We start from the raw sequence: 24,090 nt of genomic DNA, 5'->3' as shown, positions 1-24,090 counted from the left end.
GTTCTGATAGCCCTACAATCTCTCTGCACTGAGCCTCACCATGAGCTTCATCTGTTTAAGCCTATACGCTGTAGTGTATGATCATGTATGTTTTTATGTGCTTTTACGTACTAGATGGGTGTTCCCGTGTATAGAGGTTCTCTTATCTGATTCTACAAAATTAGCATTACTTCTTAACATGGATTATTTGGTGGTTTTGTGATGATACAGGAGATTCTTCTGGAAGGTGGCTCAGCTGTGTGACTGTAGAGGACAAATGTGCCTGTGTTTGATAAATCCATTGAGACTCCTGGAAGGGGCTCTGCATGTTCCTGGTTTACTTAAACATTCAACAAGCCTAAAAATGCAGCAAACACGAGGCGTGTTCAATTACATTGTTCAAATACATTGCTGTATTTCTTGGAGGGGCGACCTTTGAAAACGCTGAGGCTGAAGCTTAGTCAGATTAGATGGAGAGTGTTTGTGAACAGCACTTTTCAGATCCTGCCCCAGATTCTCGATTTAATTTAGGGCTGGTCCATTCTAACACATGAATATGTTTTGTTTTAAACATTTCCATTGTAGCCCTGGCTTTATGTTTAGGGTTGTTGTCCAGCTGCAAGTTTAACCTCTGCCCCAGTCTCAAATCTTTTGCAGACTCCATCAGGTTTTCTTCCAAGATTGAGATGATGGATGATGATTGAGATGATGGATGATGGCTCCATCCATCATCTCATTAACTCTGACCATCTTCCCTGTCCCTGCTGAAGAGAAGCATCCCCACAGCATGATGCTGCCACCACCATATATAGGACAATAACACATTTTGTTCCATCTTCCTATATAGATCATTGATCAGAAAACACCAAAATAAAGTTTAATAAAAAGACGCAAACCTTTTGTGTATTTCTGCAAGGAGATTTGCATCCATGGGGCCCTTTAGATGGAAAAAGCATTGAGATGTGAGAGTAACCTATTGTCCAATTATTGTACTAATATTACCTAATCAGCTTTATTCATATGTATTATTTACTTTGCACTAAATAAGTGTACATGTCTTCATGTTGGACTAGGGTCAGGGGTCACCAGAAATTCTCCAAGGTGACAACATATGTCAAAGTTCAGGGTGTGAATACTTTTTCATTGTAAAACTACTGAGGCTTTTTCTTTCTGACCATTATTTGATTTGCAGAGAATTTGTAATATATTTTCTACACACATGAAGTGAAACAAGAAAGACTTTAGAGCAATCGGTTTTTCTAATTCAGTTTTATGGCAACTTCCTAGATCCTAAAAACACCTTCACCGTAAACATTTCTGAAGCCACTGTGTGAAACTAGAAAACCCACAACCGATTTAACACATTTCTACACCTCAGCAAGTTTTAACGGATTTTTTAATAAAGGACAAAACACCAAACTCACCATTAACACGACAAGTGGATTTGAAACCATTAAAACTGTTAATAAAAAGCAGCATCAGGAGCCAGAAAAGAACAATTTAAATAAAAGCATTTGTGCAAAGTCAAAAGTGTTTGTTCTCAACACTTCTTTAAGGCCGGAGCACAGATAGCAACTGGTGCAAAGGCTGATTATAGCTGAGAACACTGTTACAAACGGCATGCAACACCTTTTAAACAACATTTCCCCAGCAGTCCATCATCCAGCAGTGATCTAGTGAGTCACGCCAATAAACAGAAATGGGCATTAAAAACAGAAACTTCCTAGATTCCATCAGCCTGGTGTGAAGGTCAGTAGAAAAAGACGCCAAAGTCCCCCTTGCCATTGCGTTTGAACTGGTTCTCCTGAACCGAAACAAAGATCTGGTGCTGCATCAGATCCTGCACTGGTCGGCTGCAGGACGCCTCCTTGTTTCGGCTCAGCTGACGACCAAACTGCCACTTCCTGCCTGCGGTGGCGGCGGCGGCCACGTCTCCGTCTGTGCCGTCGGTCCCCGCTGACTCTAGCCGAGAGGCTGGCTCTGCTTCCTGCTGCTTGTCTTCAGCGCCGTGTAGAGCTGGCTCTTCTGGGAGCAAACGGCAGGTTAAACATGGACTGTGCACCGAGGAGCACCAGAGGAAGTGAGGACGGAGCTGCTCACCTTCACTCCCACAGGCATGGACGTTCTGTTCCTCTACGTTACCTGGTTTAACCAGAATCACCCCGTAATCCCAGTTGTTGTGGATGACATTTCTTTCCAAGTTGATGGATGGCATCCCATCTAGCTCGTTGGCAAAGTCCTGCAAGCACACATAAACATTACAAGTTTAAGAGTCATTTTATAAATAGGACCAAATCCTGTGTTACAAAGCAGAGACACTCCTAGTGAGCTTCAGTGTTAAAGTTTAGAAGCTACAGTGCAGTCTAAACACTGTGCCAACTTCACTTAAATCCATGCTTCAAAAATTAGAGATCGTGTAGAAATGCACCGCCGTCTGGAAAAACAGTGTTCAAAACAAAATAAATAAAGAAAACATCATGAAAAAAATGATCTTAAATAAACAAGATATAAATATTTACAGTGACAATGAAATCAGGAACTGAATGCTTATAAAATCACCAGCTCATTAACATGAAATATGTTCATTCTTTAAAAATATATACATATAATAAAACATTTCAACATTAATATTTTTCTACAATAATGTGAAACTATATTTTAGGTATTTTTTTATTTAATTCCATCAGTTTTATTTTAACTTCTATTTGATAATGGTGTTTTTTTCCAACGGCCTTTTTATTTCATAATGACACTGAACTAAGTGAACAGTGCCATTTGATATCTGCATCATTTCTCATTGTGGAAAGCCAGCAGGAGATGGAAAGCAATTGTTCTGGGAGGAAGGTGTTTCCTCTCGGGATACTAAGCCTAGACTCCCTGGGTCAGCTAAGCCATCAAGCCATGTGTCAACACACCGAGCAAACATTTTGGGGTAAACATAGCTAACTCCTCACCTAAAACCATTATTGAAGTTCATTTTATGTCACAGATATATCCAACTTTATTCAAAGCTTTTCACTCCTCTCCACCTTTGCTGTTTCCACTTAAAAATATCATCTTCAACCTGCATTTACAGCCTTTGTTGCCCGCTGTAACATCATCGGTCTACAAATATGGCCTTCGAAGGATGCAGCCCAGGAAACAATCTAAACCAGGGATCACCAACCTTTTTGAAACTGAGAGCTACTTCCTTGGTACTGTGTCATGCGAAGGGCTACCAGCGCTGACCTTTGAACTAGAAGAGTCACAGCTCATCTTAACGTTGCGTAAAAATGAAAAGTTTTCATGCTTCTGTCATTTTTAAAATACAAATGTGATTAAAAAAGAAAATAGGATAAAATACTATTTTAGATGCAGCTTACTGGTGGGTGGTGCTATTTTTTTTTAAACAGGCCCGGTGCGCCACACGTAGTATTTGGGGGACTAGCTGGTGCCCACTAGCACCATGTGGGTGACCCGATCTACAGCAAGCCGTTTATGGAGCCGCCAGGAAAAACTAGTCACTTTTTAAACAATGGATGCTGATTGGCAGGTCAAGTGATTCTGCTGAAAAGTGTTGTTATGAAATGAAAAGTCCATTAGGGAAAACACCATTATGAAATAAAAGAGGACTTTAAAAAAAATTTGTTTGAAATAAAAAAAAAATGCTGAAATTAAATAATACCTCAGTATTTTTATTTTATTGTGAAAAATATTGTGAAATAAATGCATCGATATAGAAATGTTTATTGAAGAATGAAAAATATTTCAAAATAATGAGATAATTTTATAAGCATTCAGTTATTTCACAATTTCATTGTCACTTTGAACATTTATATCTTATGTATTCAGGTGGATAATTATCTGATAATGTTTTATATATTTCATTTTGGAACACTTTGGTGTTCCATAGTCCTGAAGATTTAGAGGAAATATAAAAATGAAATTCATGAGTTGATTTCTTACAGTGTAAAAGCAAACCGCATCAGCTAGCATTAATCTTCATATACACCTCCATTAAAAACCACTTATACTGATGGTTTTTATGATATTTTAAAGGATCCATTTATGCTTACAAACAGATTGGTCAACACACTCTGCGAAAGCTGCATCAGAATCCTAAAAAAGCCCAAAATAAAGGCTATAAATGAAGCCTTTTCTTTCAGACTGAATGTCACGGCGCCTCACCTTGATCAGGACTCCGTCCTTACAATGATGGATGCCATTACTGACCAGACTGCAAACGCTGCCGGGATAAATCTCCACACCGGCCCCCTGTACCAACACATAACACTGACAGCATCAAGCTCAGCAAACCATTAAATGGCAAAATTCTTTGTTTAAAAAAAAAAAAAAAAAAAAAAAAAAGTCAAGACCGAGTTTGTCACACAGAAGCCACGTGTTAAAAAAACCAGAAGCACCAATCTCCTTGACTGAGCAGCAATACGCTTCCCGTGTGATGGGTCTGGTGCTGTCCGAACCTTGGAGCCATACAGGTCGCACATGTTCATGGTGAGGCGGGCCGATCCTCGCACGATCACGCCGGTGGTCTCACATTGCAGCACACAGTTCTCCATGTTCACAGTGCCCTCACGCACACCTGGTTATCAAGGAAGCAGAAAGATTCAGCGCGTTAAACATTCAGCGCTACACACATTTAGGAGGGAATAAAACACACCAGGGTAGTTAGTCTGGATAGAAAATAAACTTTTTTAGATTTGGGTTTGATTCAGTTTGATACGCGAGTAAAATATACAATAAACACACAGTTAATGTAGTGGTAGTCTGAATAGCCTCCACAATACGTTGTTATCTTAGAAGTGCTGCTGCTCTACACTAGAGGAACCACCAGCTGACATCAGTGAGTTACTTAGTCAGGCCATCTGCTGGAGTAGCCAGCTGCTTAAATATGCGGTTCATAACTTATTAAGTGTAGTTTTAAAACAAGATTACCTTTATGAGAACAAATTTAAATGTTGACAGTAGAATTTTCCCTCCTAAAGCTAAAATGTAGCAGGTGTCTGTCAGTCAGCTGACTGGCAGTGTGCAGCAATGAGTAACACGGCCTGAGAAAACTCTAGTTACTTTTTCTAGTATTTCAGTGAACACACTCAAAACCATAGGAACCTATGGGAGAAATTGAAAATGGAAACTTTGGTATTTGTTTACTACGGCTTAACCGGAGTGTGGCCTGCAGCAATTTTAAGGAATGAATCATTGACCAATCTATGCTGTAATTCTAGCTCTTTAAGGAACCCGTAACATTTAAATGATGCTAAGCTTTCCTAAAAGGATCATGGTTCAGTTGAAGGTGTCGCTGTTGGTCAGTGACTCAGCACAGATTTCAGCACAGAAAGCACTCAGTCCAATAAGCCACAGCTATAAGTTATTCTAGCCTCTGTATATGGTGCCAGACTAATCACTTATGTGAGATGTTCTCTTGTAGGTTTTTCAACTACAAAGCACTTATTATGGAAGGCACATAACTTTACTTACAGAAAATCAGAGGTCAGACTAGGGTAAAAAAAAAAACAAAAAAAAAAAACATGTGTCGTCCAGCTAAGGGCTGAGTGGTTAAACAGGACTCTGGCTGTCTGGACAACGTCCTGGACAAAGCAGCATGAAGCAGAAATGTGAATGTGCAGCAGCTTGAGTGTCGTCTACTCACACAAAATGCCTTCAATAGCATCATGCTGGATGAACTTGATGTTGGACACGCTCACGTCAGCTCCTGTGGATTCCACGAATGAGTCGCCTTTGTACTGGTTTTCAATCACAACTTCATCGGGGAATCCAAAGCCTGGGACACACAAACCAAGAGGTCTGGTTGACACGCGACATTACACTGTAGGGGTCAGTTTGATGCATTTGACAAATCACCGGCGGCAGTTTTGCCACTGCAAGTTCTCCGCCACATCTGCTAGAAACCACTGGAACCTTTCAACGTTTGGTCACATTACAAGAGCAAAGTTCACTTAATGGTTTGGGGATTTTATGTGAAAGAGAAACACAAAGCACATTATTAAGAAGTAGAAGCAAAATCATACATGCATTTCCTCCCCTTTATCAGTGCTAAGAAATAAAACCGGGGGAAATGACTAGTAAATGGAGCCCACATCTATGATCTAATCTCTGTATGAATCCGGTTGTTGGAGAACATAGAGCATCATTAGGACCAGTCCAGCAGCTGAAAGTGGAAAGAGGACGGCACAACTACAGACCTACCACATGACCATCCACCTGCACTTAGATGACAGGTAGGGAGGGTTTTAATCAGAGGAAGCCAAATGGCCCAGGGTAACTCTGGAGGAGCTGCAGAGTGCAGGTGTCTGTTGATACTAGGACAGCTGCTACTTGTGCACTCCACAAATCTGGTCTTTATAGAAGAGCGGCAGGAAGTAAGCTAGTGTTGACTGAATGCTAAAAGAAGTCCTGTTTGCAGTTTCCCACAGCCCACGCAGGGCAGGACTGCACTGGGTGAATCCTTACAGACAGTGAGAGAAGAAAACCAGTGGATGTTTTTATCAGAAATTAAAACCGTCTCTAAATATATTGGGTTTAATAAAATGTTGGCCAAAACATCACGTAAGCAATAGTTAGGCTTTTCAATGATAATAATGACTTCTCTCTATAATTTTTCGAAAAAAATTGTTGTCCATCAAAATTTGTTCTCATGACTGGTCTACCAGGAAGTAAACACGGGCTACACTCTGAACCGAAGTAGTTCCGCACCGTACCTCTAGGTTTGAAAGGAGAAAACGTGACCAAGACGTTGTTGATGGAGAGCATTGACTGTTTATAGGGAATGTTCCTTCAATCCCAGGGAACAAATGAGAATGATTTAGGTTGATTTTACAGTAAATATCTTCTTATAGCTCGACTAACTTTTCTATGCAGTACAGACAGCTCATTTAGCTGAAGCACTTTTCTCTTAATTTCTCCCTGTTAAAGAAGAGAATCCAACAACTGAATAGGACTGGTCAGATGAGACCAAAACAGAACTTTTTGGTCAGCAGGCAAAACATGTGGCGGCCTAGTGGTTAGAGAGCAGTGGGCTTGCGTCCAGCAAAGGCTGCAAGGTACTTGGTTTGAATCCCACAGACTGCCACTCTGGGACCGTAAGCAAGGCCCTTAACCCTACAATGCTCACCAGGTGCCAGTCCACCGCTCCCTGAGGGACGGCTTAAATGCAAATTATGAGTTTCATTGGAATGTATGTTGCATCTGGGGGGGACTCAGAGTAGAGCCGCTGCTCCTCCACATAGAGAGGAGCCAGTTGAGGTGGCTCGGGCATCTAGTCAGGATGCCTCCTGGACGCCTCCCTGGTGAGGTGTTCCGGGCACGTCCCACCGGGAGGAGGCCCAGGGGAAGACCCAGGACACGCTGGAGGGACTATGTCTCTCAGCTGGCCTGGGAACGCCTTGAGATTCCTCCTGAGGAGCTGGCCCAAGTGGCCGGGGAGAGGGACGTCTGGGCCTCCCTACTGAAGCTGCTACCCCCGCGACCCGACCCCGGATAAGAGGAAGAAGACGGACGGTTGCAATAACGATTATTATTATGAGAATCAATCCCGTTTCCACTGAGACTCAGTGATGGTAGCAACAGGCCGTGGGGATGCTTTACTCAGATGGATGAGCAAAATTACTAACCTGGTCAGCCAGATTGATAATGTGTAGCACTCTCCGTTCTGCACATCACCAATCTGGGACTCCTCCCATTGAATCCGTTTGGGGAAATGAGTGACATTCAGAAGAACTCTCCAAGCTGATTAGGTGAATGACACCTAGTTCCCGCCTACCAATGTTCCCCCTAATTTTTCATGTGTCTGAGCATTTGCTGAACCTCTGTGAGCAACATCACACATGAGGCTACACCAGTATTACACCTGTCCATAACCTGAGATTATAACAAGGTACACGGCTTACTAAAGGAATGAAAATACAACAATAATTTATTTTAGATTACTTAGTTTAAATACAATTGATTTAGCACAATTACATGGCAAAGACAAAAATCATGTCTTTTTTTAAAGAGCTGTATAGTATGTTTTATGTCAGCGCAGGGGTTCTGCTAAGGAAAAACTGAGAGACATGTACATCTCTCAGTGTTTAGATTTTATTGCCATTAAATTATTTACATTTTATGCAGTGAGATGTAGCACACGTATGTGGTACTGTGCAGCCTGGCTTCTGTCAGTCTGTTCCAGAGCAGCTGTGGCTACAATGTAGCTCACCACCGTCAGGGTGTGAATACGTGTGTCTGCGCGCGAGCCCATAGAAGCATTGTAGACGTTTTTATTTGACACGGACATAGTATTCACCAAAAACACAGGTTCAGCGAGGACTCCTTTGAATCCTCTTATTTTGAATGAGGCTTGCGCCTTCGTGCCCGCCGACTTACAAAAATTCAGAGGTGCAACTGTGCATGACCACGCGCTGCGGCAGATCGTGGGGCTCGCGCCTGGGGAAAGCATGAGCTGCTTTTTAAACAGGTAGAACTGGTCAGAAATCAGCAGAAACCTACAGCAAAGGACTCCATCTGCAGCTGATAACACCAGCGGAGCAACAGCGCTCCAGAAACAAACAGCAGGTGTGGCGCTGAAAAACCAACCAAATTGGTGGAAAAATGGTATCTGAGATAATCAGATTACAAAAACACAGCCACACAAACAGCTGACATGCAGCAGGAGTAACAAAGACGCACATCACCACCTGTCCAACTATAAAGGCGTCTGCCCCACTGATCAGCATCTGGCACACACAGAGTGGGACCATGGAACCAAAATAACTTAGTTTATTATTATTTTGTTTACAGTTCAGCTTGGATTTTATTTTCTGCGCTGCATAGATTTGCTGTGCGTAGTGAAGGCAGATGCAGTGCACATGTGTGCAGCTTTGAGGGAACAGTGCCACCTACCAAAAGGTTGGTTTTAGCCAATCACAGTATCAAATTAAATTGTAAGCAGCAGCGGCTACGAGAAACCACAAGAAGGTAAGCAAGTCATGGCGCTTCTTCCTGTTCTACTAGCAAAGAAGAAATGCACATTCTTAGAAATCAGAGGTGAGGTGCGTCCTCCAGCGGCGTAATGTTTATTTCGGTTGGGCTGTGGGCTCAGGAGCTCTTGCTTTCGTCGCAGCGGTATGTCCCACCTTAAATCACAATACTGCAACGTGATTGGCCTGAATAAAAACTGTTCAGGCCACAAACGGTTGAAGCGGGAGAGGAACATGATGGATTCTCGTGCGTTTGTAAAAGCACAAATATTGGCAGAATTCATCTAGCAGGCAAGGTTACTAAATTACACATCTGGAAGTAATCTATAAATGATTTAACCTGGGATGGAGGTTCACCTTCCAGAAGGGCAGCGACCATAAACATACAGCCAGGGTACAGTGGATGGTTTAGTTTAAAATGTATTCATGGCCAGGGGTGGCACAGTCAAAGCAAAGGTCTAAATAGTGGCTAGACTTAAAAACTGATTTTAATTTAAAAAACCATGTGGTCCTGCCATTTGCAGAAGTACAATATGGCACAGCTTCAGCCTGCTGTGTCGACTTCAGACAGCCTTTAACTCTGACGTCATGACGTGATGGAAATGCACACGGATGAGTCGGGTCAAAACCGGGTCTACAGCTTTCCAAAAATTTACTACAAAATGCACGCTCACTTCTCTCCAGACGTTTTTAAATGCAACCCAAGTCCGTGGTTTTCTCAGGACTCCCAACTGCAGCTTTGAAAAGGTACAATCACAGAAGTAATTTTCCCAGTGCACCAATGTAATTTTGTACCTTCAATAGTGATGGAGTCTGGTATGAAGATGGAGCTGCTGACACTGTAGGTTCCTGGAAGAACAATGACCGTGTCGCCCTGATGACTGGCATCCACTGCTGACACAGGATCCCTATGGAACTACAGAAATAAAAGCATTCATTCATTTGTGCACAGAGAGAGTTCTGCATGCGTTCTTATAATGTGGATTGGGGGACGGGGGGTTGAACCCGATTATAGATCAAGACAGGAACGCAAGATAATCACAGAAGTGGGTCACTGAGGGAAATACATGCTTCACTCCTCCCAAACCAGCTGTGCTGCCCTCATGTGCGTAAGCAGCGTCACTAAACTGGGTCGGCTGGACTGATTCACGTGATGCTGACCGAAGGTTTCTCAAAAGGAGAAACGGGCTAAATTTCTAAATTGAGCTGCTGTCAAACATTTTAAAATGGCCGTGTTTTTGCTATGGGGTTCAAATAGGAGAGTTATTTTGCAATGCATTGTGGGATGCGGCTGCCATTTTCCAGGGCAACGGCTATTGTTTACATTACCGATTCAGATACTGTGCTGTGAGACATAAAAGATGCAGAGTGCTACATAATGGAGCGTTGTTAAGAACCAGCAGATGGACTGTAACGAGACAAGCTAGACCCTGTTCCGAAGGTTTGCTATATAAAAAAATCTCTCCATGAAATTGATTCATATGAGCAAGATATGGACGTGGAGGAGAGGGTCTCCATTCAAATTTTTTTTTGCTACTCTCAGTTTGCTAGGCTAGGCTAGCACTAGCAGCCTGCTAAAAGCTCCATGTCAAACATCACAAGGTTTCATTCAAACTTACTGGTCTGAAAATGACCTGAACACTCGCACGTATTGGAATATTGCGTCTCACAGCTGCTATCAAGGGTCAGGCATCTTTGATAGTTCAGAGATCCGAGCTCCTTGGCTTTGATTCCACGTTGGAAAACAGAAAAATCTCAACCTATCGTTGTCGAGTGTCACTGTTAATGACACAGCACGTTTGCACCACGTTTTTAAAAAGTTAAAAACAAAGAACAGAAAAGAAAGACAGCGTTGAGGATGAATGTAAACAAGCCGGTTTTCCAGATGGCTAGGTATCCCACAATGCAGTGCGGTTGTTACATCACCCTTTCAAGCCTCATAGATGTTGACCCTAGTTCTGCTGCTAGCATGTGTGTACTATTCACCTGGATCTCTGTGTCCTCAGAGGCGCAGAGAGGAATGAGGCGTGCAGTGAGGAGAGACTGGAGCTGGATGGTGTTGGTGACCGCCGTTACTACATGAACCACCTTCATCCCAGACTCTCTGAGCCCACGGCTCTGCACACACTGCTGCCTGGAGCTCCCCTTGTAGGCCAGCACATACCTGGACAGGTGCAGAGGGAGGTCAGGGAAATGACGCAGAACGATGCTTCATGCGGTCGGTGGGAAGCAGAGAGGGACACACCTTAACAGGGGGTTCTCGATGATGTGCAGTTTACGCTTAAGTGTCTCCAGCTGGTCGTAGAGATTCAGACCCTCCACCATAGACACGTTGTCTGGCTCCAAGTCCGAGTCCGCATTGAGTCCACTACGCAACTCTGAAAACTGCTGGAAGCACTGAGAGCAGCTCTGCAGCAAGGACTGGTACTCTGCCACCAGTCCAGCTGGAACTCTGTCCTCCAGGATGTCGTAGTAGCTGAAATTTGATATTTGGAATATGAATCATCAGTACATAGCAAGATTTATTTAAAAAGAACAAAACACGACAGATGTTCAAGTTACGCTCACAGTCTGAGACGAGGCTCCACACAACGAACAAAGTAATCAAAGTCATCGTCCTCATCTTCTTCATCCCACTGCCTCCAGATGTGTTTGTAGAAGAACCTGCAGATACAAGATGAGTGTTACTACTGCTCTGTAGCACATCATCATCGGTACCCTGGCACAAGACCAACTCACACCATCCTACCTTAGGTGCTCAAGTGTCAGAGCCGTCTGATCAAAGTCCCCTGACTCATCATAAACCACCTGCAGCTCCATCAGTGGTACTTTGTGCTGCGTCGCCTCCAGAAGAGAATTAAAGTCCTCCTCTGTGATTTCACATCTGGTTTCATACTGTAGCGGCTGCACCAGCTTCACGTGTGCCTTTAGGTCATTTATGTCCAGATCTTGCACCTAAACTCACCAACAGAGTCTGATTGAGTATGACTGTTACCAGCAACTGTGACAGAGGTGAAAGTGATCAGCAGCTCTCACCTCCACCACGACATCGAAGACGTCGGTGCTCCATAAAGCCAGCCAATCACACGGCTCCAGCGCCTTTTCCAGGTAGTCTGCAGTGAAGGCCTTCACTTCTGAGGGCTTACAGTCTCCTGCACACAAATACACGGAAATATTTCCAGAAACATTGCAGCTGGACAGAGGTGATTACAGCGCTTGTTGCCAAGGTTACCCAGCATGTAGTCCTGATAAGCCTTAAACCTCTCGTAGAACAGCAGGTTGTTGGTCTGGAAGGTGTCGGGAAGACTGGAGCTCTCCCCTCTGTGCCGCTCACATCTCTGCAGCTGGGTCCCTGATTTATCACTGTTGACGTAATCTGTGCCACTATCGTCATCGTCATCATCATCATCATCATCGTGGTGCTCTCCGTTTTCATTGTTTTCATTCTGAAACAGGGCTGTAGAGGGTGCAAAGACATCATTTCGAAATCATGCAACAATTTTTTTTCCTTTTTTTATGTTGGTACAAACCGAGTGAACATTTACATAATCTGTTCAAAACAGCTTCTCATGGGGCTTCCACAAGCAAGGAGCTCAACTGTGTAGCTGAACCTGACGGACTCTGGTGAGTAGGCAGTGTGACTGACTCAGCAAGGTTAATACCCTGGACCCATTTTCAGCATGTTGTACATGCCACCGACTACCTATATGCCATCATACTTGGAAACTATTAGAAAGATCGTTCAGATAATCATCATACCAACACCTCAAGGAAAGCTTTAAACTACATTGTTTTGGGATTTGTGTGTGTGTGTGTGTGTGTGTGTGTGTGTGTGTGTAGCATAACCTCACTTTTTGAAAATTCCAGTTGCTTTTTGGGAACCCTACTTATTGGGGGGGGGGGGGGGGAGGACAGCCACATTAGGAAATAACTAGTACACAATAAACAGTGTGAAAATGATCCTATAGATATTTTTACACCTCATTTGTCAACTTGACAATTTATATTAGTCTTCTCTGACACTGCTGGAAAGCTGGTTCTTTGCACAACCTTTCTAGGTGGTTCAGATTCCTGGGCTCTTACGCGCTCCATTTTTCTACTCAGCCCACAGGTTTTCTACAGGTTTTAGGTCTGGAACCTTGCTGACCATGGAAGTAGACTGATTTTGTTTCAAACCCTCTCTGAGCTGATTTGGCCATTTGTCTTGGATGGTGATCTTGGTGAAATCCTGATCCTCACTACCAAAGTCTCCGGAGCCTTTAAAAGAGAAACAGGCCCACAGCATCGTGGACTATGCACCGTACTTAACACTGGACATGAAGTACCTTTCCACATATTCCTTCATTTTGTATCAGACCTGTCTGCAGCCTTTGTTGACTTACAACACAATCTTAAGTCTCATCTGACCAACACACACAGTTCCAGTAGTTAAACTCCACTATATTTAGGTCTGGCATTGGAGGACAGAGAATGCCTTTTCCCCATCATGCCTTCCTTACAGTAATTAGATAATATCCAAAGGTTACTATGGTGACCACCAGAGGTCCCTGCTACAGTTCTCCAACACTGACCTTTTTATCTGCTAATGAGCCTAAACAAATAGGTCCTCATCCTGCCTAGTGGCTGGTGACAAAAACCTGCTGATTACTAAGCAAACAAGTTAGCAAGTAGAGTATTAAAAATGTAAAGGTGTCACTTTTTTTTGTCCAGAGTCAACTTTATTCTCCGAGATTGAGGGTACAAGCAAGGTGCAGGTCTGTATCAAATAACACCAAATACCCAGTTGTTCTGATCATGTAGAATCTACTTCAGTAATCTGAATACTGACATTCTAGTCAGATATCAATAAAAGCCACTTACTTAAATCATGGGATGGCTTCTGACTCTATTATCCAATATTAAACCTCTATGAAAAAACACAATATGTGCACATACCTTGCACATATTGTGCCCTGTATGCACAATGCATACGATAGTATGCATACGATAGTATGCCCTGATGGCGGACAGTAGAAGGACAAGTATAGGGAGTGGAATCTTACAGACAAACACGTTAAAATGCCCACAGACTACTTTAACAGACAAATACGTTGAGCTACGGATTCAGTCATGATGACAGTTGACTGAGTCGATGTAGCTCCCATTAGCTTAGCCTTACTGGCTATTGACCATGTTTAGAGTTGTAACTGAGTGATTTTAACCGCTTCAGTACGTGAAGGAAACAGTAAAATCTTTCCGCAGACCTTTGGCGATATCCAACGAGTTGCACCCCGCTCCTGGGAGGCCTTCCTCTGCTTCCTTAGCTTTAACTGCAGAGTGCAGCTCGACCACCACCATGTCCGGCATGTCACTGACGATACACGCTGTTTCCTGGGTTTCCTGCTCCATTGAGACGCTAAAATCAACCGACCAAACCAAACGTCTGTTTTGCCGCACCGTCTTAAAGGCGTTCAAACTGTATCAGGTTCACACACAGCCAGCAGAATCCTCCCTGCTGCTTTCAAAATGTCCCGGTTCGCGTCCTCTCAGCCAATCCAAAGCCTCAGCCAATCGTAGCACTGAGCATGCGCACAGCACAGGGCTGTCTCAGTACTGCAGTTCAACTTGATACGGTCGCCCCCAAAACACGGAACACAAAGCTAATTGAATAAAAATAAAAATAAACGCATTATGATGCTAGGAAGAAAAATATAATACATATATGGAAATGTTACATAGCTATGATGCATGCATGCATAGACATATTTATACATGTCTATGATTGGTTGTCTTGTCTATGGACTGGAAAAAGATTAAGAAATTACCAGCTGGTTACATGATAAACGATAAGGCAAGTATCCATTAAATTTATTCGGAGAGTTTACCCAAATAAAGTTTTTTTTGCCAGCGTTTTAAGAAAGACATAAACCTAACTTGCTCTTTTTGTGAAGGACGCCCTGAAGATGTTTGACGTTTATTTTGGTCTTGTACGGTGGCCGGCCACCGTAGTCTTGGCCCTTTTTCTAACAACTTTTGGAAATACATTTGCTCCTTAATTTCTTCGTATATTGAACCGCATATTTCTTATATTGTTTGCCACATTAACTATACCTATGTGAAGACAAAGCATTTTTATATCATTAATCTCATCTTATATTTGTTCCAAGTGGCATATCCACAAATGCCGTTACAATAAAAACCTCTCTTCTCCATTTTTCAAAATGAAGTCAAGCAATAAATTAAAACAATTAGACATTCCACTAATGTGAAGGCTATTAAAACTCTTAACTTGTGTGCTCTCTATGGTGTCTTTATGTAATCTTGTATTCTGGAATGTTGTATCTGAATTGCTTTGTATTGCCTTTTATTTCTAAATAAAAAAGTCTTGTCTAGGACTGACTCTGTCCTCCATACTTGTCCACTAGGTGGCAATAATGGGTCCGTTTTGAGCACTGAGCTATATTATACATAGATAGTGTATTATATAGCTCAGTGTTTTTGAGTGTATAAAGACAGTGTATAGAAAAATAGAGCAAGTATGCATGTGCAGACATTCAAGCCGAATTTAACTTTAATAAAAGTCCAAAGAAATGGACCTGAATGCACTGCACAAATGCAGGGGCTGCATCCTTTGATCAAAACACAACTCTACCCGGAAGTTGAAAACATGACCTCCAACCGCGTCTAAAGCTTTAGGTCACGTGTTTCCGGTGGAGCTGTTTTCCTTTCGGTCCTCTGTAAATGTTAGACCCTTCTGGTTACCAACCATAAAGCCAACAGTCAGGTAAAATTTTGCCAAATAACTCCAATCTCAACTAAAAACCAAGGTTTGGATGCTATGGGTCCAAAGCGTTGGTTATTCGATGCTAAAGATGTTAGCATGAGTATGCTAGCTGTTGTCATTTTAGGTACTCTGCGCAGGATTGAAGCACATGGTTCATTTACTCAAGTTCAGGTTATCGTTTAGGATGATATCAGAAAGAATAGCTGTTAAATGTGTACGGCTAGTTGTGTCTGTGGATCGGCTGGATGCAGCCTTTCAACGTTGCAGTGTTGTGAAATTAGCTTGTAGGTGCAAGGCTGTGGGCGGGGGGTATTTTATTTAAATCAGCTAATTATTTTTGTACCCAACTGCTTTTAGGACCAACTAATTTGTGGATTAACATGGGTCAATTTAAAAAAAAAAAAAATCTGAATACAACAGTGTTTCTTCTCGTTGAAGGATCTGTAACTTGAGATGAGCTGATGTAATGTATGTTGTTGGTTTTCTCTAAATCTCAGACTCCTCAGCAAACAGCAGTGGATGGCAGAGATTGACAGAGAACCACAGAGTGTGCAACCTGCCAGGATAACCATGAACCTGAGGACAGAAGCACCTACGAAGTATGGAGACCCTCACTCAGTGTAACTGAAGAGATTATGTTCAAAGCAGAGTAGCCTTACTGTAGGCCTGTAGACAATTATGATGCACCATAGTCATTATTCAGAAAAAAAAAATAACCGCTAGAATAAAATGGATCCCAGACTTCCCCAATCAGGTTAAGCTCTGGACTTTGACTGGGCCATTTTTGTGCCTTTTTTAATAGGCTCGATACCCAGCCCAACCCAAATCATGAGCTCTCCATCGCTGTGCTTGACAAACTGGTATGACATGATTAAGCTGAAGTGGTTTTCTAGGAACATGCCGCTCGTGTCTAATTAAACGTTTTTCTAGAAGTCAATATTTGTTTAGCTTTTAGAGCTCAGCTGTGATGTTCTTAGAGAGAAGAGGCCTTCTGATAGAAACAGATAGAATCCACACGGAAGCACTCCCTGATTTGTTCTTTGTGTTATTCTTACATTCCTGTCCACCACTGTTAAAAAGAACCTGCTCTATGTACGTCTAACCCAGAACCGTTTGGTGTTGACATAAAATAGACTCTCTTTTTCTGCTGTCTAAACTTTCTCTCCTGTCTCTCGTCAGGTTTCTTGTTTAGTCAGGCCTCAGGCAAGTTGTGAAGATGTCCGATCACAGAAAGGCCAGAGAGCAGGGGGAGCCATTAAACAGTGATGATGTGCTGGAGCTGTCAGCCAGCGATGAATCTGAGCCAGAAGAAGAACCAAGAGATGCTCCCTTTGACCCAGAGCTGGATCATAGCGACGACGACGGGGATGTGATGACTTCTACCTCAGCTTCTGCTCCCTCCGCGCAGAGCACTTTCACTCTGAGCGGAGGGAGCTCGGGCTTCTCGTACCGCAGCCGCAACATCTTCGACTGCCTGGACACTGTAGAGAAGCGCTCCATCCCCTCATCAAACCAAGGGAACTCGGCAGAAAGCAGGAAGACGAGGCACCCTCCTTCCACTTCTCCCATACCCGTGAAGAAGAGCGCCGTCCCAGACTATCTGGTGCACCCCGAGCGATGGACACGCTACAGCCTGGAGGATGTGGTGGAGAGCAGCGACCAGGACAACAGGAGAGTAGCTTTCCAGTTCCTGTCAGGTCTGCAGCGGGAGACAAAAAGCGGTCCTCCCTGTGACATTAAGGAAAAGATGATCTTCTCCAGACCCAAGCGACTCCCAAAGGACCAGGCGGCTGTGCAGCTGTCACCTGATCTGCAGGGAAAGGAGAAGGAGTTACAACTAAGTCACCTGGAGGAGGAGGAGGACAACGAAGAAAGAGAACAAGCGGAGGCTGGAGAGCAAATCCCAGAAAAAACCAGACAAGAAGAGACAAGTAAAGAGAAGACTGTTAGCAGACCTGTGGCCCAGGAGGAGGAGAAGAAGTTAAAGGAGTCCAGCGCTAACTTTACCTCCTTCAGGAAGACTAAGGTGAAGAACTACAGGAAGAGTTCTGCAGACAAAGAGGACTGACCTGTGAGAGCCGCTGCAGAAAACGTCCATACCATGCAGACCTGGGCTGGCAGCAGAGCAGGCAGGCTGTTGGATTCACCAGATGAGAGCTTAACAATAGTCGCAGGAATACTAACAATCACTCTTTACGATTTTCACAAATAAAGTAAAGCGTTCAGGGCTAACAAACTTTGTTCTGAGCATCTCTAATTGGTGTATTATAATCCAGTCCAAGTTTATGCGTCTTTTTTTTTATCCTCGTCTCAGGCTAAGATGATCTTAATTTGTCAGAACAAACATTTAAAATGTGCTTTTCATTTTTATTTTATTTTTTCAATAGAATAAAGTTTCCATAAATCTAAAGCTTGGTTTATAAAGGAGAATCTGTGTTCAGTGTACTACACCTCAGTTCCAGTTTGAGAATTGTAGAGTTTTAGTTTTCTCAATGTAGTCCAGATTCAGCCAAAGGGTATAAATTCAATTAAGAGAGCACAAAAAAACACAACAAATCAGATGTCAGCTGTAGTTTATTTTTGTTGCATATTGCCTCAGGATTACCAAACCATTTCAGTCATCTCTGTCATAGTATGACTTTACCAGAGTAAAGTTAAAAGAGACTTCTTAAGTTCTCACTTAACCAACTCCAACAACTGCTTCCTTTTTTATTTCACAATCGGAGCCTTAAGTCTTAATATCACAGTTGTGCTGACAGCCCTTCATTAGACAGGCCCCACCCCCATTTAATTGCAACAGCAGTGGTGGGAAAACAGGTTTGGATCTTATCTGGCTTTAATAGGCGTTTGCTTAATGGAATCAGAAAAGGTTCACCATTCCACCACTGATGGGACCACCATCCAGATGTCTAAATGAGGGTCCACTCATTTGTATTTAGGCAGACCGAGGCTTAGTGGAGAATTCTGTATCCTGTGTTCCAATGTTGGAAATCCCAAACTGGAATATGAGAATTGACTTAGATTAGTTGCAAACGGGATGACTAGCTTAAAGTCAGAATGTTCCTGTTGGACTTAAGGCTGAGAAAATCCGTGCATTCACAACCTGCAGCTCCATGAGACCGTTGTTTTATCTTCCACAGCGGGTTTTCTGTCAGCTGAGAGGCATGCTGCTTATTTCATGTAGCCCAGCCAATAAGAATCAACAGAGGCAATGCATCTCACAAGGATGTGTTCAACATTTGTAATCTGCTGAATAGACTTGTTCTGTCTGAAATAAAGCTCACATCCTTGTTTCCCATCATGCTGTTGTGTAATTTTATCATCGTTGCTTGTTTTTATACGGGTGATGTGTTATAAAATGATTACTAAATATAAATGCCTCAATCTATAAAATATTCTTGAGGTTTTCTTAAAAAAAAAGTAATCTTAGAAGCAAACAAATCTAATTTGGTCCTTCAGGTTTTTGAGCAAGCTTTATGCAGAGTTTGATGTTTATTTTGATTAGCTGATGACATTAACGAATGAATCTGAAAGTAAACGTGTTTCCGGGTACATTCCCTTCCTCTGACTGGGTTACCTAAAGGTTTTATTTTCACTGCACACAGTGCTGATGGATCCAGGCTCTGTTTATACTGAAAAGAAACTGCTGTATGCTTGCTCACATTTCCATTTTGGTTTTTGTTGACTTCTTTGTAATGCAAGTTTTCAGTATCAGTGCAGGTTATTTTTAGACTGACCAGATATCCCGTCATTCTTAGAAAGTAATCCCCACAGCATGCTGCTGCCACTATCATGCACTATTGCTGTTTTTGTGGCTTAAATCTTACATTAGTTAAGCAAACAAAACAGCTTCCTGATAAAAAAAAAAAACAATATGTGACTAATACTGTATTTCCAAGCTTTGTTCACAATCTAGACTAAAATAAGATACATTTTCCAACATTTTGGTTTACCAAACCATCAGAGATCACAGTAGACTTCCATTATATTATATTTAGTAATTTCTTATTATAGGAAAGACAAGTTTATTTGTATAAGACCATTCATTCAGATGCCAGTTTAATACAAGGAATTAAAGCGAGGATATTAAAATAACTAAAATCTCTTAGATTTAGTTGAAGACAGCTCAAACACTTAAAAGCATTGTATTAAAAGAATCAAGCATTACAATGTAAGTGTAATTTTTATTGACATGCTTTAATAATTTGTAATTGCTCACATTCTATAATCAAAAAAATAAATATTTTCAGTCCTGATTTTAAAGAACTAAAAGTGTCTGTACATCTCTGGTTTTCAGGGCCTTTGTTCTAGAGTTGAGGAGCACAGAAATAAAATACTCCCATTAAGTTCCGGTCCTGAGAACTTGGGAGTGGGCAGATCACTGAGTACCTGGGCTCTGCATGGTCCATGTTTGAGAAGTATCTCAGACATACAGTTTGGCTCAGAAGCATTTAGACCTTTTTAGACCAACAGCAACGTTACAATTCCTTGCAGCAATTCCAGAACTGGTGTGATGTGATCCATTTTCCAGGTTTTCCAGGTTTGGTCAGGAATAGCAGCAGCTATTGTACCAAATGTCCCCCATCATCCAGACTATGGATCAGCATTATAGTCAGAGGTTTTAAATGCGGCACTGAGATCGAGTGACACCAAGACAGAACTTCTGGGCCCATTCCTGCTGACATGTATGCCAGTCAAAAGATTTATCACTGCGGTCTTAGTGCTGTGATCTAAAACAAGACTGTAACGCACAAAGGGGTTAATTTTTTCATAGCGTATCTTTTTAATGATCCTTATCAAACATTTTAGATCAGATATGGGACTGTAATTATTTATTTAATTGATGAATCTAAATTAGGTTCAATTAGTGCGATTTTCAGGGCCTGCTGAAAATTATACAGATGAGGGGAAGCATTTACTACCTAACATTTCAAGGGCGACATACACAAGTTCAGTATCACTTAGAAATGTCCTTAAAGTTTTAATAAAAAGCACAATTTTCTTAAATTAAAATACCATTAAATTAATCCGAAATATCTTCTAGATATTGTCAATGTGGTACTCTGTCTATTATGGAGTGGCCGGCACAACCACCACATCTCAACCCAGTGAAGCGGTTGTGGGATCAGCGTGAGTGTAAGAAGAGCCATCCATCCATCCATCCATCCATCCATCCATCCATCCATCCATCCATCCATCCATCCATCCATCCATCCATCCATCCATTTTCTAACACGTTTAACCCTTGTGGGGTCGCCTTGAGGGGTGCTGGTGCCTATCTCCAGCTGTCAATGGGAGAGAGGCGGGGTACACCCTGGACAGGTCGCCAGTCTATGGCAGGGCTGTAAGACCAGCCCTTAAAGCCAATTCAGCTTGAGGGAGGAGCTTCAGGAAGCATGGGGCGGGGTCAGTTTGTTGATATTACCTCAACAAACTTGACAGCTAATGCCAAAGGTCTGCAAGGCTATAATTAAATGGAGGACTCTTTGATGAAAGTATATAATTACTATTATTATAATTATTATCATTATTTATAACCTGGTCAACGTCATGACAATATTTTCTATTAAATTTGCAACTAATTTAATTAGTGAAATGTGTGTTTTCTTAGAAAAAAACATGCCATATTTAGGTGAGCCCAAACATTTGTGCAGCAGTGGAGATGAAACTGGCTCCCTGAGAAAAGCAGCGAGTCAGCAATTTATCTTGCTATTTTATTTTATTCCACTATTATATTTCTGGTAGGGGAACTTTGTTCTAGTTTCTCTCATTTATGTGTTCAGTGCCCTTTCATTGAAATCGATTTAAAAAGTTAACACCCATTTTGAAAACAACTAACTAGCCTGTCCAAGTCCAAGCAATAAAGGAGTCACATCTAAGCTGAAGAGGAGCGTTAGTGTTTAAACGGAGCAAAGGTTGCTCACAGATAACAGCCGCTCTGTCCCATAAAGTCATAGCATGTTTCTGTTGCAGGCTTTGCATATCACTGAGTCGCAGCATGATGTCACTTCCTTTTATCTCTGCATTTGCTGAATTTATTCCAGGAGCTGTAAAACGGGAGGACTCGTCTGCTCTTGATAGTCCAGGATCTGCCTCTCTGTAAACATCAGCTGAAGGCATTTTCAGGGCGATATGTTTGTTCCACACTGTAACCCTTTCATAAAGCTAGATTGGTCTGGATGACAGCATGCTGCCCGCTGGGTTCTGATAAAGTAGCCATGCTTATTTACAAAGTGCAGCGCTCTGGCTTCCTAATTCATTTAAGGTTTCTTTTAAATCTCATCCCTCACATTTTTCTCATTATAGTAAATAAACAGTTTGAATAATTATCAATTATGCTGTGAATTTAAGTAATAGACTCACCACGGGTCAAATTGTTCAAATGAGCAGTTTTATGAAAAAGGAGCTTACACTAACCATTTACTTTGTTAGGTGAAGTTGTTTAATTGCTAATTGCAGACCTACTGCCTTTTACACAGAAAGGCCGCAGAAAAGGAAAATGTCCAGCGTGCAGCAGTTCTGTGGATGAAAATGACCCGTTCCTGTCAGATCCAGATCATAGAGGGAAACAGTGGCTCAAAAAGCCACTCGTTACAGCCACGGCATGCAGAACCCAATCTTTGAATGCCAAACAGCTCCAGCCTTGTAGTAGATGGAAATCAGCAGGAAGTCCACACAGTGTCATTTCTGTCAGCAGAGAACAGAAAGGTGCGGCTGGAGTTCACAAGAGGCTGACCAAAATAGGACAGGAATAGGTTTGGAAGATGTTCACTAGTTTGATAACCAACTATAATGCCTGACGTAGCTGTCATCACGTATCATCCTGGGTTGACAATCCTGGAGTTGCTGACATGTGAGAGACTGGCATGTCTTGAAGAGGAGTTGATCCTGCGGTTATATTGTGCCACTATGTGTGTGTGACTGTCTGTTCTTCCTCCTCCAGGTGAGACATCCAGTTAACCAGCTTTAGCTGCAGCTAATCTGAAGGTTCCTTTACAGGACTGGCTGAGGAGACAGAGACAGAGCAGTCCTTTCACTGCATACTAGCAACATCTGAACCCCTTCCTCTGCTTCCTTCCTCTGCTTCCTTCCTCTGCTTCCTTCCTCTGCTTCCTTCCTCTGCTTCCTTCCTTCGTGCCCCTGGGCTCATCCTCCTCCTGGAGAACATTCACCTGCAGTGGCACCACCAGGGGGTGGCCAGGGGTGGCCATGCCCCCCCCCCCCCCCCCCCCCCATGCCATGTCCTGGCCACCCCACTGGCCAGTGTAAATTGTGATAGCATCAGTTTAGCATTTCATCCCATTATGCACAGCCAACAAGGCAGCCGCTCTTCTTGACCTTCCATCACGCTTTTATTTGTATCTGCCAGTATCTACTTTCCCCTAGTAATTGTTAGTGGGCATTTACTTAAGTCTTTGAAGTAGTTTTCTACAGGCAGTGTTACTACAACAGTAGAATAAAATCCTGAAATTATGGCTTTCAGTTTCAGTGTGCCACCCCATTTCAAATATCCCCATCTGGCCAGCTTTACGAAAGGTTTCTGGAGGCGCCACTGTTCACCTGCCCTCTTGTCCTCTGCCTGCCTCTGGTTTCCACCAGGAAGTCATACTGGCAGACACTGCTCCTCTCCTTCAGCTCCTGCCAGCCTCAGACCCAGCCGAGCCTCAGACACCATCTCCCGATAGACTAGCCTAGGAATACATAAAACATTAAAAAGAGATACATAGTGCTGCAAAACGCCTTTCATTATTTTTGTTCAAAACTGTTCAAGATCTAACGGGAGGTTGTTCATTCTGTCTCCCCCTCAGTCGTTAATCAATTCATGCCAGTGTATTTATATGGCGCCAGTTAACAACACACGTCAGCTCAGAGCACGTAGTAAAGTCAAGATGCGCAGTGGTGCAAGAGTTAGGGAGGTGGTTGTGTAATCAGTGGGTCCTTGGGTAAGACACTTCCCCTGCTGGTGGTCAGGGGGTCCAGTGGCGCTGATGTATGGCAGCCTCTGCCCCAGGGCAGCTGACAGAAACATAGCTCAGATTCATTATTTTCCATAAAGTAATGATAAAACTTGAACATTCATATATTTTAGATTCATTGCACACTAACTGTGCACACTAACAGTGCACAGTGGTGCAGTGGGTAGCACTGTTGCCTTGCAGCAAGAAGGTCCTGGGTTCAAGTACACCCCTGGGTCTTTCTGCATGGAGTTTGCATGTTCTCCCTGTGCATGCGTGGGTTCTCTCTGGGCACTCCGGCTTCCTCCCACAGTCCAAAAACATGACGGTTAATTGGCTTCTCCAAATTGTCCTTAGGTGTGAGTGTGTGCGTGAATGGTTGTTTGTCTCTCTGTGTTGCCCTGTGACAGACTGGCGACCT

At 42.7% G+C, this 24,090-nt stretch overlaps 2 protein-coding genes across 5 annotated transcripts; one reads left to right on the top strand and one right to left on the bottom strand.

Annotated features, from left to right (window-relative positions):
* Positions 1 to 1,232: 1,232 nt before the first annotated feature.
* shcbp1 (SHC SH2-domain binding protein 1) lies at positions 1,233 to 14,490 on the bottom strand. 2 transcript variants are annotated; one of them, XM_012861641.3, is made up of 13 exons: positions 14,195 to 14,490; positions 12,184 to 12,408; positions 11,988 to 12,103; positions 11,701 to 11,906; positions 11,520 to 11,615; positions 11,197 to 11,427; positions 10,938 to 11,115; positions 9,747 to 9,867; positions 5,627 to 5,758; positions 4,440 to 4,558; positions 4,147 to 4,233; positions 2,080 to 2,218; positions 1,233 to 2,001 (listed from the first exon to the last, which is right to left on the bottom strand). In XM_012861641.3, exons 1-13 carry the CDS (start codon positions 14,337 to 14,339, stop codon positions 1,730 to 1,732), a joined length of 2,067 nt encoding a protein of 688 aa, XP_012717095.2. In that variant the 5' UTR covers positions 14,340 to 14,490; the 3' UTR covers positions 1,233 to 1,729. The 2 variants fall into 2 exon arrangements, with proteins under 2 accessions (XP_012717095.2, XP_012717093.2); XM_012861639.3 differs by having other exon boundaries at positions 1,233 to 2,004; positions 14,195 to 14,489.
* Positions 14,491 to 15,583: 1,093 nt separating this feature from the next.
* On the top strand, positions 15,584 to 19,015 carry tssc4 (tumor suppressing subtransferable candidate 4). 3 transcript variants are annotated; one of them, XM_021315976.2, is made up of 4 exons: positions 15,584 to 15,714; positions 16,212 to 16,313; positions 16,894 to 17,801; positions 17,876 to 19,015. In XM_021315976.2, the coding sequence occupies exon 3, from the start codon at positions 16,931 to 16,933 to the stop codon at positions 17,780 to 17,782; it is 852 nt and encodes a 283-aa protein (XP_021171651.2). In that variant the 5' UTR covers positions 15,584 to 15,714; positions 16,212 to 16,313; positions 16,894 to 16,930; the 3' UTR covers positions 17,783 to 17,801; positions 17,876 to 19,015. The 3 variants fall into 3 exon arrangements, with proteins under 3 accessions (XP_021171651.2, XP_012717113.2, XP_035992206.1); XM_012861659.3 differs by having other exon boundaries at positions 15,585 to 15,714; positions 16,894 to 19,015; XM_036136313.1 differs by lacking the exons at positions 15,584 to 15,714; positions 16,212 to 16,313 and adding an exon at positions 16,483 to 16,574 and having other exon boundaries at positions 16,894 to 19,015.
* The last annotated feature ends 5,075 nt before the right edge of the window (positions 19,016 to 24,090 follow it).

Source organism: Fundulus heteroclitus, chromosome 4, assembly GCF_011125445.2.
Source record: "Fundulus heteroclitus isolate FHET01 chromosome 4, MU-UCD_Fhet_4.1, whole genome shotgun sequence".
Lineage (NCBI taxonomy): Eukaryota > Metazoa > Chordata > Actinopteri > Cyprinodontiformes > Fundulidae > Fundulus > Fundulus heteroclitus.
Note: the sequence above shows the minus strand (reverse complement) of the source record. Positions and strands in the feature narration are given on the sequence as shown.

Coding starts and splice junctions, on each gene's coding strand:
- shcbp1 (XM_012861639.3), bottom strand. CDS start 14,339: ATGGAGCAGGAAACCCAGGAAACAGCGTGTATCGTCAGTGACATGCCG. Junction 9,868..10,937: donor CTGAGGACACAGAGATCCAG/GTGAATAGTACA, acceptor TTATTTCTGTAG/TTCCATAGGGATCCTGTGTC. Junction 4,559..5,626: donor TGCTATTGAAGGCATTTTGT/GTGAGTAGACGA, acceptor CTTGATAACCAG/GTGTGCGTGAGGGCACTGTG.
- tssc4 (XM_021315976.2), top strand. CDS start 16,931: ATGTCCGATCACAGAAAGGCCAGAGAGCAGGGGGAGCCATTAAACAGT.